Consider the following 16,237-nt stretch of genomic DNA (forward strand, 5'->3'; position numbering starts at 1 on the left):
TTGTAGGGAGGTGGGAGGTGGGGGGGGCAGCAAGAAGAGGTGACAGCAGCCTCTCTCATGTCAGGAAGTTGTTAGGTTGGGACTTTATGTCCTGGAGACTGCCTCTTATGAATTCTGTGCCCTTATTATCTGCAAGAGCAAGGTCTGCCTCACTACATAGGGCAGCTTTGAGGATGAAGGCAGTAAAATGCCTTCACCTCTGCATGTGACTTATCTGTTTTGCCTTTATCGAAGGACCAGTTAGCAAGGTCTGCACTGGCCCCATGTGCTCACTCCTTTTCCATCGCTGTGGGCTCTGGAAGAGGGAAATGCAGTGCCCAGATCTAGTAGTGAAACGCTGTAATGTACTTCCAGACCTAATTAATTTGTGTTTGCCTTATGCAGTTAAATGTTTTCCATGTTTGCAGTTCAAGTTCAGTTTTGGAGCTAAATGTAAAATGAAGGAGAAGAGAATTTAAGATGAATATCAATTTCTGAGGGGAAGTACTTAGCACAAAGGTAGTCAAAGAAAGCACCGTGGAAATGACCAATGAATTTAACTCATTAAAATTTATAAACTATGCAAAGAATACTGTAAAAAGCAACTGAAAAGACAACCCAAAGAGTTGAGAGAAGTTATTTGCCAATCATTTGTCTGATGAGAGATTCACGTCTAAAATATATAAGGCATTCTTACAACTCAATAATAAAAAGGCAAATAACCCAATTAAAAACTGGGCCAAAAATTCAAATAGACATTTCTCCAAAGAAGATATGCAAATGTTCAATAAGCACATGAAAAGATGCCCCCCATTATTAGCCATCAGGGAAATGGAAATCAAAACCACAATGAGATACCACTTCACACCCACTGGGATGACTGTAATCAAAAAGATAGATAATATAAAGTGTTGGCAAGACTGTGGAGAAATTGGGATCCTCATACACTGCTGATGGGGATATCAAATGATGCAGCCACTTTGGAAAACCGTTCGGCAGTTTCTCGAAAGTTAAACACAGAATTACCATATTATCCAGCAGTTCTACCCATAGGTGTATATACCCAGGAGAAATGAAAAAAAAATGCATCCACTCAAAAACTTGTACACGAATTTTTGAAAAGCAGCACTATTCGTAATAGCCAAAAAGTGGAAACAATTCCAGTGTCCCTCAACCACGAAAGGATAAATTAGATGTAGTATTTACACAATGGAATAGCATTCAGCAATAAAAAGAAAAGTACTGATAACGTGCTGCAGCGTGGTTCAACCTTGAAAACATGCTAAGTAGAAGAAGCCAGTTGCAAGAGACCATGTATTTTATGATTTCCTTTATGTGAAAAGTTCATTATAGGTAAATGTCTAGAGACAGAAAATAGATTAGTGGTTGCTTAGGGCTGAGGAGGCGGATGCAAGGAAATGGGGAGTGACTGCTGTGGGTTCAGGGTTTCTTTTAGAATAGATGAAAATGTTCTAAAATCAGGTAATGATGATGATTGCACAGCTCAGTGAATATACGAAAACCCACTGAATTGTAAACTTTAAATGGCTGAGTTCTATGGTTTGTGATTTTAAGTGGTTGAATTGTGTGGTATGTGAATTAAAGCTCAATGAAGCTGTTATAAAAACAATAAAAGACAGATTATAAACTAGGAAAAATATTTGCCACCATATAGTAAAGGGTTTATATCCTTATACATAAAGAGCTCACATAGAACAATGAGAAACATTAAGCTTTTAATTTAAAAAATAAGGGACAAAAACAGCTTAAAAGAAAAGGAAACCATAATAAAAAAAAATTGTTCAATGTGAAGACGGGATTGTATTTTTCACCTTAAATTTGGAAAGGTTTTTAAGTGCTAAGATTCAGTGCCAGTTAGGACAGGTGGATGCATCTAATGTTAGCCTACTTTTCCTGGAAAGCAACAGAGCAGAATATATGAAGAGCTTCAGAATAGTTTGCACCCTTTGAGTCAGGGATCCTACTCCACTCCTTAGATTATATTTTTAGGAAATAATAAATTTGAATTTCTCTATGCAGAAAGCTTTATACAGAAAGGTATCGTAAGTTAACTTATAATAGAGTTTGGTTAAATGAATTATGTTAATGACCATATAGTGAAAGGTTTTGCAATTATTAAGAATTATATTTCTAAAGAATTTGTAGTGACTGAAAAACGCTCATTTAGCGTTAAATGAAAATGGACAAATGGTAGAAATATAGAATGATTCTAGTTATGTTTTTAAAAAATTATTCATGAAAAGAAGTTTGTGAATGTTGACAGTAGTTTCTTCTAGGTTGTGAGGTTTGAATGGTTTCTTTGTCCTTATATTTATTTTCTAAATCAGAAAAAGAAAAATTTTTTAAAGTAAGCTTGGCATGTATGTAATTTTTGTGAATGTAATTTTAAATGTCCTATGAGAGCCCCCTTGAAACCAAACCTAAAATGCTCTGTAATGAAACCTTTTGTAAATCAGGTTGTATTTCCTCAGTGGATTTTTGTTGTCGACTATGTTGCATCGACTGTCCCTACAAACAGTGATATTGGGGTCACATTCCCTTTACTGAGCTGTGTGACCCAGGAGTTAGGCCTGTTCCAGCTCCTGCCTCTCCTGCATTCTGTTCTCACCTAGATGAAATCCCCTTGCTGCTCTGGGCCTCAGGGGCCTCATCTCACAAGAGCGTATAAAACCCAGCTCCAAGAGTTGAGGTCTAGGCTTAAAATGCTGGCTGCAGAGCTTAACTCCTTTTTATAAACAGCTTGCCAGTGTACTCAGGACACAGTTTGCGCTCAGTCTGTTTTTCATAAAGACTTTACCCTGCTCTCATTCCTTTAGCAACATTCATTAGATAACTGACGTGGGCAGGCTCTGCCCTGAGTGCTGGGGGGCAGTGGTGAGCAGGACAGGCACAGATTCCCCCTCCTCAGCGTTTGTCTGAGGACACGGACATGAAGCAAATAATTACCTGGCTATATTTTGTAAATACTAAAAAGGAAACACCAGAAAAGCTGGTAACCTTAGTTTTCCTTTGGTCTTTTTTATCTCCTTAGGAAATTAAGTGTTAAATCCATTACAAATCCTCGGTACCTGGACAGCCTGGGGAACCCATCGGCAAATGGCCTGTACGACTTGGCTTTGGGCCCTGCGGATTCCAGAGAAGTGTGCTCCACCTGTGTGCAGGACTTCAACAATTGCTCCGGGCACTTGGGCCACATCGAGCTCCCACTCACGGTGTACAACCCCCTCCTCTTCGATGTACGTCCTGCCCGGGCTGTCCTGCAAGCCCGGGTCTTAGGGATGCTGGTGGGACTTGAGAGAGCAGTGTCTCATGAGGTTGCACTCCAGACACTTTTGGGTTAAAGGGCTCTTTAGGAGCCCAGTCTTCTAAGTTCCACTTGTTCTATAACAACGAAACGAATTTCAGTTGGATTCCAGTTGACAAGAGCCATGGTTTGGTTCTTTTCACCTGAGGAAAAGGTGTTCAGAATCATCCCCTGCACCTTTTGAAATCTAGGCGAAGCTTCCATGGCAATAGAGGGACCTTGGGAGTTCCCCAGGCAGCCGCCGGGCCCTTCCTGTGGAGCAGTCCTGGAAGGCCAGATGGCAACAGAAGAATGAAGCCGCTGTCTAGAGTCTGACGTGTTTCAGCTTTTCATATCATTTCCAAGATTTTTTAAGTTATACAGATCACAGTGTGGTTGGACATGATATGTCTGTTAATCACGTTAAGGAAAGATAATTATTTTAGTTAAGTATTAGGAATGAAATAAAGGTAGTTCCCTACATCAGACCATATATCTGAAATAATTTCTGAATTGTAATGGATTAAAATGAAACTAAGAGAAAACGGGAACGTTTAACTACGTCTTGAGGTCAAGAAGGCTTTTTTAAGCATATGGGCTGAAGCAGAATACTTGAAAGAGTAGAATTATTGGACTCCGTAAAGTACATTGAAATTCACATCCCCTTCTAAATAGTCTGTTTCTGTTTTCTTCCCTCTCTTCAGAAACTCTACCTGCTGCTCCGAGGCTCCTGTTTAAACTGCCACATGATGACTTGCCCGCGGGCTGTCATTCACCTCTTAGTCTGCCAGCTGAGGGTTCTGGAAGTCGGGGCTCTGCAAGCAGTCTACGAGCTTGAGCACATTCTGAACAGGGTAGGTGGGACGGGGTGCTTGCGGAAGTTGGGGAAGCCAGAGCCGGGGGAGCCAAGAGAGGCCGTGTGTTGTTCCTAAGAATTGCCATAATAGTCACCAGAATATTTGATCTTTCTCTCTTATGACCAGATACCGATAGCTAAGGGTGAAAACTTGAAGCTGGGAGTTAGTGAAGAAATGTTAATGAAACAATATTGAAATACCATTTTACCCATCAGTTAGCTTTTTCTCCCCTGAACCCGGGATCTAATCCGGGTTCATGCATTGCTTTTGATTGTTGCATCACTTTGGTCAACTTACAAGGAAAACCTTTCCACATTTTACCATTAAGTTTGATGCTTCCTGAACTGTTACAGATTTTGTTAATGAGATTAAGGAAGCTCTTTTCTCTTCCTAGTTTGCTAAGGTGGGTGAATGTTGTATTTTATCAAATACTTTTTCTGCATCTATTGAAATTTTCAGGTAGTTTTTTCTTCTTTAACCAGTTAATGTGTGAATTACTTGATACCTTTTCTAATGTTAAACTAACTTTGGATTCCTGGAATAAACCCAACTTGTTCTTAATGTATTAACTTTTTAATATGTTGCTAATGTTTTGCTTAGGATCTTGGCATCGGTGATCATGAGTGAGACTGGTTTGTAAATTTCTCATATTATGTTTTGAGTTTGGTTATCTAGATTATTCTAGCCTCATAAGATGAGTGACAGAATTCTCTCTTTCTCTCCCTCTCTCTTAAAACACTCTGGGAACGTTTGGGGAAGATTGGAGATAAAGTATCCCAGCATGGCAGCCATAGGCATTTCTCTTCAGAACTTCGTACAGCTGTCCAGGGCTGGTTTTTCTTGGCTCTCCAAGGGTTTCTGCTCTAGAGGAAAAGAACAAGAGCATGTCTGTTGGCCTGTGAGTCACCTTGGCCTAGGAATCAGCTTCCAGGGACCCTCCAGGACATGCCTAGTTATAAAAGGCACTGCTCCTAGAGAAGCTTAGAGCTCTGGTTTCCCACTGGGTAGTTATATATAGTTCACTTATGGTCTTGCCAGTCCAGGTGCGATCTAACCAAATGGGGTCTTGTTTACCATCAGCAGTGCTGCCTGATAAATACTTGGCGTTACCCCTTTCGAAAGGTTTCCAGGGGAATTAGGGCTAGAATGTTAGCCCAAAGTCAAATTTGTCAAAAAGAAGAGAGAGGGGTTTTTTTTGTTTGTTTTTTTTATCTTTACTCAGAGAGAGTTCCATTTGTCTAGGAATTTGACCATTTTATCTAAAGTCTTAAATTGGTGTAAGCTTTTTGTAGAACGTATACACAGATGCGTTAGTCGTGTAAAATCTAGCAAACATTTATAAAGTAACATCACCTTCAATATCAAGATATTGTCCATATTCCAGAAACCCCCCTCTTCCTCCCTTCCCCGTCCTTGTGTGCTTTTGTTTGCTTGCTTGCTTTTTAAAATTGTTGTGGTGCTACATGTATAACACAGTTTCCCTTTTTCACTGTTTGTAAGTGTATACTTAAGTGGTACTAATTACATGCACAATGTTTTGCCACCATCCATCAACAAGACTTTTTCATGACACTTCCAATTCCCTATTAACCTTTCCCATTACGTCTGACCCCTGTAACCTCTTGCCAACTTTCTGTCTCTATGAATTTGCATATTCTGGATATTACTTATAACTGGAATCAGACAATATTAGTTCCTTTGTATCTGGCTTATTTCATTCAACATAATGATTTCAAGGTTCATTCATGATTTGGGTGAATCAGCACTTCACTCCTTTATGGACGAATAACAATCCCTTGTGTATATATACTACAGTGTGTTTATCCATTCATCTGTTGTTGGATACTTGGGTAGCTTTGCCTTTTGAGAATTATGAATAACACCGCTACAAACATTGGTGTACAAGTATCTGTTCGAGTGCCTGCTTTCGATTCTTTTGGGTATGTACCTTGAAGTAGAATTTCTAGGTCATATGGTAATTCTATGTTTCACCTTCTGAAGAACCACCAAACTGTTTTCCATAGTGGCCGCACTGCTTTATATTCCCACCAACAATGCACAAGGGTTCCTATTTCTCTGCATCTTCATCAGCACTTTTTGTTTTTAGAATAATAGTCATTTTGTGGGTGTGGGTGGTGGCATCTCTTTGTGGTTTTGATTTGCATTTTCTTGATTACTAATGATGTTGTGCATCTTCATGTGTTGTCAACCATTTGTATATCTTCTTTGAAGAAATGTCTGATTAAGCCCTTTGCCTGTTTTTTAATTGGGTTGTCCTTTTGTTGTTGATGGGTTTATTTTTGAGAATTTGTCATTGTACTGAAGTTATTTTTAGGTATAATTTGAGGTCAAGGATGATGGTGGCTTCCTGCAGAGAGGATTTTTGCTGCTTTTGCCCCGTGCTTGGTAGCACTTCCAATCTGGGACCTTCTGAGTCTGGGTTCAAAGCTTAAGGCTCCCTGGCTGCCTGGGCAATTGGAATCCAGGTTTCTAGTTCTTAGGGTGCAGCCCTTCAGGTTTTCAGCTTCCTACATCGGTGAGTGGCGGGGGGCAGGGGTCTTGTTATATTCCTATCCTTGCATTAGCTCTCATCCTCTGCACCATTTGAGGGCTTCAGAATGAGAAGTTCAGAGTTGCTGGAACTGGAAAATAGACCCAGAGCCAGGGCTGCCATGTTGCACTAGTAGTCCAGGAGGCCTGGTGGGAGTCCATGTCTTATGCCCAGTTATACTGAACGGAGCCCTGGGGTTCTGCAGCATGGCATCCTCACGTTGGAGCGGGAGCAGCCGTGCTGCTCCGGGGGCTCATGAGAGGCCTGTTTTCCCTGCAGTTTGGCCTGGTTGTCCTTCACTGTCTTGTCAGCCCTTCGGGGCTTCAAAGAAGGTTTTTTAAATGTTTTATCCTATCCTGAATCTTTTCATTGAGGTTTGGTCTGAATAATTTAGCCTACCATTAGTGGAAGCGGGACATTCTTTTACTTGATTTCAAACAGCGTGGTTGCCGTGCTTCTGTGAAAGGCAACACAGCAGCCATGAAGTTGCCTTTTCTCTCAAACTAAGCTTGCCACCCTTGGAGAGGCTGGCCCAGTGGTGCTGCTAATCAAACATAAGCAATTTATGGCAACAATATGGTTTTTCTCTCTGTTTTTCAGTTTCTGGAAGAAAATCCTGATCCTTCTGCCTTTGAAATTCAGGAGGAGTTAGAACAGTATGCAGCTGAAATTGTCCAGAATAACCTTCTGGGATCCCAGGGGGCACACGTGAGTTATCACTCTGTCTTTTCCCATACCACTCTTTTAAGTGTAATTGTCGCAGTTCCTGCTGCACTGTCATTTGCACATGCCTCTGGCTTCCCAAGGGAGACCTGGGTTTGAATACCAGCCACCTTGCCAATTACATACCCACCCCGAGCCTCCGTCTCCTCTCTGGTTTCTGCCTGAGGATGGGGAGGATCGGGGGAAGTTAGGTGGCCAAGGTGCAGCATCCAGCAGGGTTCTGGAGAGTGGTGTCCGTGCCCTTTCCTTCTTTCTCTCTCCAGCACTGTGACCCCCATGGCCCTGTGTAAGTCTGTGACCCCCATGGCCCTGTGTAAGTGTTAATTTGCTCAATGAACAAATGAGGGTAGATGGGCAGCCTGCAATACCAGCCTTGAAAATGTGATTCACCTTGTGTGCAGGTTTCACACCAGAGATTCTGATTTAATTGGTCTGGGGTAGGCCAAGGTAGGTGTTACAAAAGCTCCCCAAGAGGCTCTTATTTGCATCTGGGCTCAGAACCACCTCTGTGCCCAGCTGTAGATGTGCCTGCCTCAGAACCCCAAGGTTTGCCTGAAGGAGGCAGCAGAGAGGTGCACCAGCTTCGTCCAGAGGTTGTTTTAAGTAAAAGCAGCCAGCATTTATTGGGTACTTACTGTATTCCCAGCTTCTCATTACTTCCACAGTCTCTTTATCTTAGTAACAACTCTTGTGAGGTGGTTACCATTGGTTACTATGAGGAAACTGGAGGTCACTTTGTAATTGGCACAACTGGGCTGTATGATTCTGTAGAAGGTTTTGTTAAAAAAAAACCCGAAAACCTCTGATTTAAAAAAAAAGTGAGAACCACAAAATGAGTGTGTGTGATTCTCTTCCAAATGGCGCTCTGAGGTTCTGTGACTCTTTTGTAACAGGTGAAAAATGTCTGTGAGAGCAGGAGCAAACTCATTGCTCACTTCTGGAAAACACACATGACGGCTAAGCGATGCCCCCACTGCAAGTGAGTGTTGGGGTCCTTACCTGTTCCCTCTCCCCGGGAGGGAGGTCTCTTGCCAGAGTCACTCACAGCTGTCACTAAATGTCTGGTTGTTGTTTTTCTCTCCTCAATCACAACTGTCCCATGGAGGACTGGGCGGTCAGTTGTCAGAAAGGAACACAACAGTAAACTGACCATCACATATCCAGCCATCGTGCACAAGAAAGGTGACCAGAAGGACACAGGGACCCCAGGTAAGCAGGCCAGGCCGTGGGAGCTGCTCCTCGGCCACATTTCCCACGTGTGGCCTTTAAATTGTCCCAAGCCCTGGGAATACCTGGTCCCCGTGAGCCACACGTTTCTCAGCTGCATGTTAGCAGTGGGTCAGTGGAGGAATGAACAGCGTACGGGCCTCTCTGGGCTAGAGAGGTTTCGGTGGGTGCCCGGCCCCAGCCTCTGGCCTGGGAGGACTGATGGGCAAGGGTGTGTTATGTGGCCGTGTGCCACAGGCTGGAAGAGTCTGCTTTCCTTGGTGGTGATTTCCCTGAGAGACTCGGGGGCTAGAAATTAAGATATTTACCTGGAAAATACTTAGAAACATTTTATTGTAAAAGAAGTGTGGACTTATTTCGTAGTAAAATAGAAAATGTTGGTGAATTTTAAACAAAAAGAATTCAAAGAATATCACCTCCTGCAGGCTGCCCCTGCCTCTCCACCCAGGTCCTGGGGAGGGCAGCAGCCTCCTCTCCTCAGCTCTCTGCTGCCCTTCAGAAAACTTTGACAGCACTGACTAGTAGCTGTGTGTTTATTTAAACCATTTTTTTGGCAGTGGTAAAGATGAAATAGGATACTGCGCGTGACGTAGTAAGAGCAGCACCTGCTACGTAGTAGGCACTGTACAGTTGCTGACGCCGGGGTGGAAAAAGCATGCCTCGGAGCAGCACCTGGCTCTGCCACTCACTCTGCATGGCTTGGAGAGGGGCACTCACTTCTTTGAATCTTTGGTTCCCAACTCTGTATGGCCAGAATAACTGAAACTTCTTGTCCAGAGTTGAGGAAATAACTTGTGTGAGAGCCCATAGCCTAATGTTACCAGGTCTATTCCAGAGCTTGAGAATATAGCTGTGGGTCAACTAGGCAGGGAAATATGTTCCCTTCCTGGAGATGTACAATTTATGGATACAGTTGAAAACTTGGGGAAGGACTATAGTAAATAAAAAAACAAAAAACAAAAAAAAATGGGTTTTTATTCCTCTTTTAATAAGCCTTTTATTTTGGAATAATGTTAGATATACTGAAGAGTTGGAAAGAGAGGACAGAGAGTTCCCATAAACTCTTTGTTCAGTTTGCCCTCACGTAACATCTTAAATTACCGTGATGCATTTGTCAAAGCCAAGACCTTGTCTTTGGCACGCTACTGTGAACTACACTGCAGACTTTTTGAATTTCAGCAGTTTTTCCGTGTTCCGTGACCTTGCTTAGAGTCCGAGAAACCAAAATCAGTCTACTCACACACCATATCATCTTTGTAAAGAGAAATAGAATAGATTCATTTGGCCATAAAAATGTTCATACTTATTTATCTGTAATTCTACATCTTTGAATCTTTCCTGGAAAAAGCCATATACATAAAGGTGTTTGTCATTCTGTTACTCATAATAGCAAAAAATCAGAATCAACCCAAAGAAGAGTGTGCTTAAATAAGTTAGGAGGCATCCTCCCAGTGATGCAGCTGTTAAAAATGAGGCAAAAGCCAAGAATCAACATGCAGAAATGCCTACAAGATGACGGACAGAATAAATCCACACTTAAGATTACAGTTATGCAAGATGTGCTTGTATTTTTTAAAGGACTGGAAAAGAATATTGAAAAATGATGAACAGTTGTGTTAATATGCAAAAATAACAATTAGGTGGTTTTCCTTTGACTCCATTATCTAGATTTTATCAAATAGGCTATTTTCATTACTTTAGAAATTAGATTCAGAGGGAAAAAAATCCAGAGCTGGGAATATGCTGTCCTAGAAATTGATTTTTGTGGTCAGATCGCAGACCTGGCCACTTGAGGACAAAAAATTGATAAATCCCATTACAGAAGGAGCGCCTGTTACTGACTTACTGTGTTTTGCTTCCTCTTCTCGGTTCTAGGAATTGAGGAGGCTCAGTTGGGGAAACGAGGGTACCTGACGCCCACCAGCGCCCAAGACCATCTCATCGCCCTCTGGAAGAATGAAGGTGCAGTGCCAGCCTGAGGAAATAGCCCTTCCTTCCTCCAGGCTGCAATTTCCTGGACTCATTTACCTGGCTTTATTGTTATATTGCTATTTAAGTTGTGATTATTGAAAATCTCCCCTGAAAATTGAACCATAGGCACAGTGTCATTGAGATACCAGTGAGTTGGGGGCGAACAGTGTTCTGAACGTGCTGGTGGTGGTAACTGAGCCTGGCCATTAAATCATGGCTCCAGGTGCCCCTTGCTTAATTCCATGTGACATACTTCTAGAAGGTTCAGTGTAAGTCTCCCAGTTTTACATGCTTTAAATAACAGGCTGTTTAAATGTTTTCATGGTGGTTATCTGAATGAACTCTAATTTTGTCTTTTTTTATTAAGATTTTTACATATTTCAGTTCCCTAAAAAATAGGAAGTCCACCATTGTCTTTGGAGTGGACTGTTTTAACAAAGCCTATGTAAAATACTCAAGCCCTCACATTGCAAGTCTGTAGTCTATGAGGGTAGTAAGAAATAGGTGAAAATTTTTTCTTCATCCTGGCCCATTTCAGCCCCCAGGAGAACCACGGTTATCCCTTTGGCACCTGTGCTTACAAACTGTCATCTCACCTGTATGCAAGCTCTCAGACACACAGAAGCTATCATTTTTTAGTTTTTACTTTTATGAAGAAAAATGTGATTTTAGTCTACATAGTGTCCTGTTCTCTTTTTTTTTTTTTCCCCCCACTCAGTAATATTATTATGGTCATCCTTCCTTGCCCTTGTATATAGATTTAAATGGTCTTGTTGGTTTATTTTAAACACAGGATTCTTCCTGAATTACCTTTTTATGGGACTGGAAGATGTTGGCATGGAGTCCAGATTCAATCCCAGTATGTTCTTTCTGGATTTCTTGGTGGTGCCGCCATCAAGGTAATGCTCTTTAATTCTCGTTTCACCTAAAAAAGGTTTATTATGTAATTGACTGATGACTATAGGAGGGGTTGGGAGGGTCACATGCACGGATAAATAAAGCAGGAGTTGTTCTCCTGGGCTGCAGGTGGCTGGAGAACATTCCTCTCCCATTTGCCCTGAATGTGGCAGGAATGTTGTTGGCAGTTGGGCATGGTGTAGAGCACGCTGCTTCCATGGGGGTGGGAGATGGACAAGGCCCTTCCCTCCCTTTCAGCTTTGATCAACTATGTGTCCACCTGCAGGTATCGGCCTGTCAATCGCCTGGGGGACCAGATGTTTACCAATGGCCAGACAGTGAACTTGCAGGCTGTCATGAAGGACATAGTTCTGATCCGCAAGCTCCTGGCATTGATGGCCCAAGAACAGAAGCTGCCATGTGAGGTGGCAGCACCTGCCACAGATGAGGTCAGAGCTACCTCGGTGCTAGTGTCACAAGCAAACACACTTAGTTCTTACTCCTTGCGGTGTGGAATGCAGGATGCTGTGTGCGGGGAGATGTGTCCTGTACAGCTCGTGGCACCCTTTAGTGTGAGCTGTGAGTTTGGTGGGCCCTAGTTAATGTATTGGAGAAAAGCATGGGATTGAGCCCAAAAAGGATTGGGTTCTGCCCCTAACCACCGTAATGGGTCCCCCAGTTTGGGTCACTTTAGTTTCTTGGCCTAGTCCACACCATGAATTGCAGATGGTTTCTGACAGGATTTTATACAGAGGTGGTTCTGGGCCACCTGCCCTCGCTAGCAGTGGTTAGCAGAACAAACAGCTTCCTGTGAGTTCTGAGAATCCCTTCTGGGTTATGGCACTGGAACCTGCATGGCCTGCCTCTGCTTTGGGCCTGTTAAGCTCTCCATCACTGGGATCAGGAAGGCAGAGTTGTAGAGTGGGGATTTCTCAGAATAGCCATGTCAGGTTTGGGGCCTCTGCTTCCTCCACAGTAAAATGGTGGAGCCAGATTCTCTTTTCCCATTTTGACCAACATTTCCTGAGCCCCTTTGTATGCTAGGCCCTTGTATGTAAAGATAAATCAGGTGCTCAGAACGCCTGCTGAGATTGCTAGAGCCCTTGCATCTCTAAAACGCTCTCCAGATGCAAATCAGAAGGGCTCTCTCAGTCTTGGGTTGGCTGGACTCTCAGACTGCCATGAACCAGGGCCAGCACAAGGGGGCGCCCGCGCTCTCTCCAGGATGTGTGCTCTGGGTTACCCAGACTTGCTTCTTGGCGTGTTCTTTGCTTTTGCTTAGGTTTTCTGATCTGCCAGTGTAGACGTGCTATTAAAACTTGCCCATCTAAGAGAACTCTGCTGTTTGCACGTTCTCATCCAGTTCAGGGGCAGGAGGTGGGGTGAGTGTGAGAATTTAATTTTCATTCCATTAAAAAAAAGCATTGTCCATACAGAAACAGCAGCGTCTTTTCTGACTCCTAAGGTCCTTGCTACCACATGCCGTGTTTTCCTTCGATGAGTGGAACCAGTTATTTTTCTCACCCTTGCTTCCCACATTGTGCTCACATGGCATCCATTCGTCCATGCACCGTGAGCGCCAGGCGCAGGCCGAGCACTGTTCCAGGCATCCGGGAGCCGCAGAGACCCAGGCTCCTTTGTAGCCTCGTTTCACGGGTAATCCTGTGGCCCGGAGCTGGGCAGTGCAGTACAGGGAACCAGGACCTCTGCCAATATCCAGGTGACCGCATCTCCCTGCAAGGCTCCTTTGGTGGGGCGGGGGGGTGTTGAACATTGCCTGCAGGTATGTGTCTGTGCTTCCCTAACTAAAGACCCCTCTGTTCCCCAGTGTGAAGACAGGCTCCCCTCACCACTAATGGGTCCTTGCCCCACTCACCTGACGTGCTGGCAGCATTCTTCCCTCCTCTGACCCACACTGGAGGACAGGGACCATCTGTCTTCCCTTGTGGCAGACCCCACCTGCTAAGACCCAGGGTCCGAGGCAGCTTGTGCACTTCCCATGTGTCCCCATCTCCTGGGCAGAGGGGGAGAGGAGGAGGCAGAGTCGAGGAAACAGATATGATAAATCCTCCATCAGGCATGGAGATCAGCCAGGAAACTGACATGGCCCACTTAGGGACCCACATCTTCACTGATGACATAGAGAACTGTATGGCAGCAAATATTTTTTCTTATTTTGAGACATTCTGCCTACGTATTCATAAGTGTATTGGATCAAGTTTTCCTAAAACCATAAATAAAGCTGAAATTCTATATGGCAGGATAATAGAGCTTCCTAAGGGAAATACTTGATGTGAGAAGGACTAGAATTGCCTTAGGAACTGGATTTTAAGGGACTTCAGCAACTGCTTTACCAAAGGAGCCTGCTTATAAATTTGAGTTCATTTTACTGGCAGAAAGAGACAAGCTGGAAGATATTTCCTGGGGCAGATGTTTTCTTCATGCATACCTACAATATTGCACTTTTGTAAACAGGCTGTCCTGTCCAAAGGTCATTAAGGTACATTGCATTTTTCAGAGCCAGAGTAAGAAGGAAAAATTAAAAACTGAGGCATGGCTTTTTTTTTTTTTTTTTTGAGGATTTTCCTTCATGCCTGTTTTTCTTTGTTGTATTTTCCCAGGACAAAGACTCCTCAGTTGTGGTGGACCGCTCCTTTTTAAGTTTGCTTCCAGGCCAGTCCCTCACAGACAAGCTTTACAACATCTGGATTCGCTTGCAGAGCCACGTCAACATTGTGTTTGACAGCGAAATGGACAAATTAATGATGGAGAAGTATCCTGGCATTAGACAGGTGAACATGAGGTGGGATTCCCATTGGTAGCTGAAGGGAGTGAACAATAAATATATTTGTATTGAAAGGAGAAAATAATAAACATGGTAGGACTTTTTTTTTTTTTTTTGACTTTTTATATCGACTTTTTTCCCGATACAGATCCTGGAGAAGAAGGAAGGCCTGTTCCGAAAGCACATGATGGGAAAGCGAGTAGACTACGCGGCCCGCTCCGTCATCTGCCCAGACATGTACATTAACACCAACGAGATCGGCATTCCCATGGTGTGTGGAGGGGCCCCCATCCTGCTGTCGGGTGGAGAGAGCACACCCGCAGAAGGCTGGGGAAGAGGAGTCACCACGGAGCGAGGCGGCTTGGGTGGTGGCAGAATCTTCCTCTTCCTGGACAAGCCGTTTAGACAGAGCTTCAAGCTGCGGGATGGCGTGGCTCTCCCTCCACTCCGGGTCGTGGCTTACCAAACCCTCTGCCCACAAGGGAGACCCACCTTTTGGGGCCCAAGGGAGCTGGCTGATGGGCATTCTAAATCCCTGCCTGCACCTCTTCCCCCTGCCTCTGTCTAGTCTGTAAACCTTTTTGGTCCAATTGAATGGAGATGGGGAGAGGAAGAGGGAGAGGGGAGTTCAGTCCTGTGCGCTCTCTGGGAATGTGTACTCCTGGTTGCCAGGGAGAGGAGTGGGGGGGGGGTGCTGCAGAGGGGAGTCCATGTGCTCCTGGGGGGCCGTGGTTCCCTCTGTCTGTCCATTAGTATCTCCACAGGGAGGCAGCCTCCTCTTCGCACTTCCCACCAGTTGAGGCTGTGGTGCCCATCGCGGCCACCCTTTAATCGGCTTCCTCCTTAATGGGCCTTAAGCACAGTAATACGAAGATGGTTTAATTCCCTCTGGGCAGTCTCATTTCCTCAGGGACCACGCCCTCTGCCAGCTCGGCTCTCCGGAGTGCGCTGGTAATGAGCAGAGCTGCAGTGTTCCAGCGGCCTCCTCTGCACCCACTGCCTCGTCTCCTGGGCATCGTTGGGCTTCCTGGGCAAGGGCATGACGCCTCAGGGACGAGAGTCAGAGAACACTCAGTCTTGGGCCTGGGGCCTCCTGGGAACCATATAGTCTTTACATCAGGAAGCTGGGCTGTGTGGCACAGACAGGCACGGTGAAACCCAGTGGTGACGATACTGGGTGAATTCACCTCCTCCCTGAGGCCCTTGGAGAGACCCAAGGCTCGCTCAGTGCTTTTTTCTGGGCAGAGGGCAGGGGCCACCTCTGTTGGCTTCAACCTTATGGTACCTAGCGTCCCCAGCTTTGGGAGAGACCGTTGGTGCTGCCTACAGGGTGGGGCTGGACTTCTCTTCTTTACATCCAGGTTCATGTGGCAGCAGCTTATCCCTCAAGGAGGGACTTGGAAATCTCCCCCTGCCCACCCCCACCTGCCCCGGGTCTCAGGGCCATGGTTGCCTGGGGATGTTTCCTACGGGGCATCTGAAGGGCAGAGCACGCAAATACCTTCTTGCTCCCTGTAGTATACCCTACCCACGGAGCCAATAGGTGTTACGGGACAGAAGTGGCCCGGTAAGTTTGAGGAAGAAGTCGAGATCCAGCAGTGATCCAGGCAGGCCAGAGAGCCCCATGAAGCTGACGTTCCAGGCGCAGAGACAAACAGTCAACAGAAAGACAAGGACATTCAGAGGGTGGTAATGGTATCTGCGCAGAGTGCAGCAGGGATGGTCCTGGGGAGGTCTCTCATCAAGTGCCATTTGAGCAGAGACCTGGAAAAAGTTCACCAAGTCCCCTTGTGTGGGACATCTCAGAGTCTGGTGTATTTATGTGCATTTTGAATCACCTCAGGGAGTATACATTCAGTGATTAAAAAACTCGTCCTTAGAGCTTTTTGCAGGTCTAGTGTTAAATGGAGCGCACAACATTTTCTCATGTATCAGGGGAGCAA

General features: G+C 44.6%; 1 protein-coding gene across 2 annotated transcripts in view; it reads left to right on the plus strand.

The window, feature by feature from the left end:
* The window catches only part of POLR1A (RNA polymerase I subunit A), a 64,643-nt gene that overhangs the window by 3,446 nt on the left and 44,960 nt on the right, over positions 1 to 16,237 (plus strand). For both annotated transcript variants that reach the window (XR_005212343.1, XM_037806760.1), the window contains exons 2-11: positions 3,032 to 3,236; positions 3,988 to 4,137; positions 7,292 to 7,399; positions 8,308 to 8,393; positions 8,520 to 8,623; positions 10,517 to 10,603; positions 11,406 to 11,511; positions 11,796 to 11,958; positions 14,131 to 14,301; positions 14,443 to 14,565. Coding sequence is in view for 1 of the 2 variants with exons in the window: in XM_037806760.1 (XP_037662688.1) it covers positions 3,032 to 3,236; positions 3,988 to 4,137; positions 7,292 to 7,399; positions 8,308 to 8,393; positions 8,520 to 8,623; positions 10,517 to 10,603; positions 11,406 to 11,511; positions 11,796 to 11,958; positions 14,131 to 14,301; positions 14,443 to 14,565 (1,303 nt within the window). In the remaining variant the exon portion in view is untranslated. The remainder of the gene's footprint in view (positions 1 to 3,031; positions 3,237 to 3,987; positions 4,138 to 7,291; positions 7,400 to 8,307; positions 8,394 to 8,519; positions 8,624 to 10,516; positions 10,604 to 11,405; positions 11,512 to 11,795; positions 11,959 to 14,130; positions 14,302 to 14,442; positions 14,566 to 16,237) is intronic.

This window comes from Choloepus didactylus, chromosome 17 (assembly GCF_015220235.1).
Source record: "Choloepus didactylus isolate mChoDid1 chromosome 17, mChoDid1.pri, whole genome shotgun sequence".
Taxonomy (NCBI): Eukaryota; Metazoa; Chordata; class Mammalia; order Pilosa; family Megalonychidae; genus Choloepus; species Choloepus didactylus.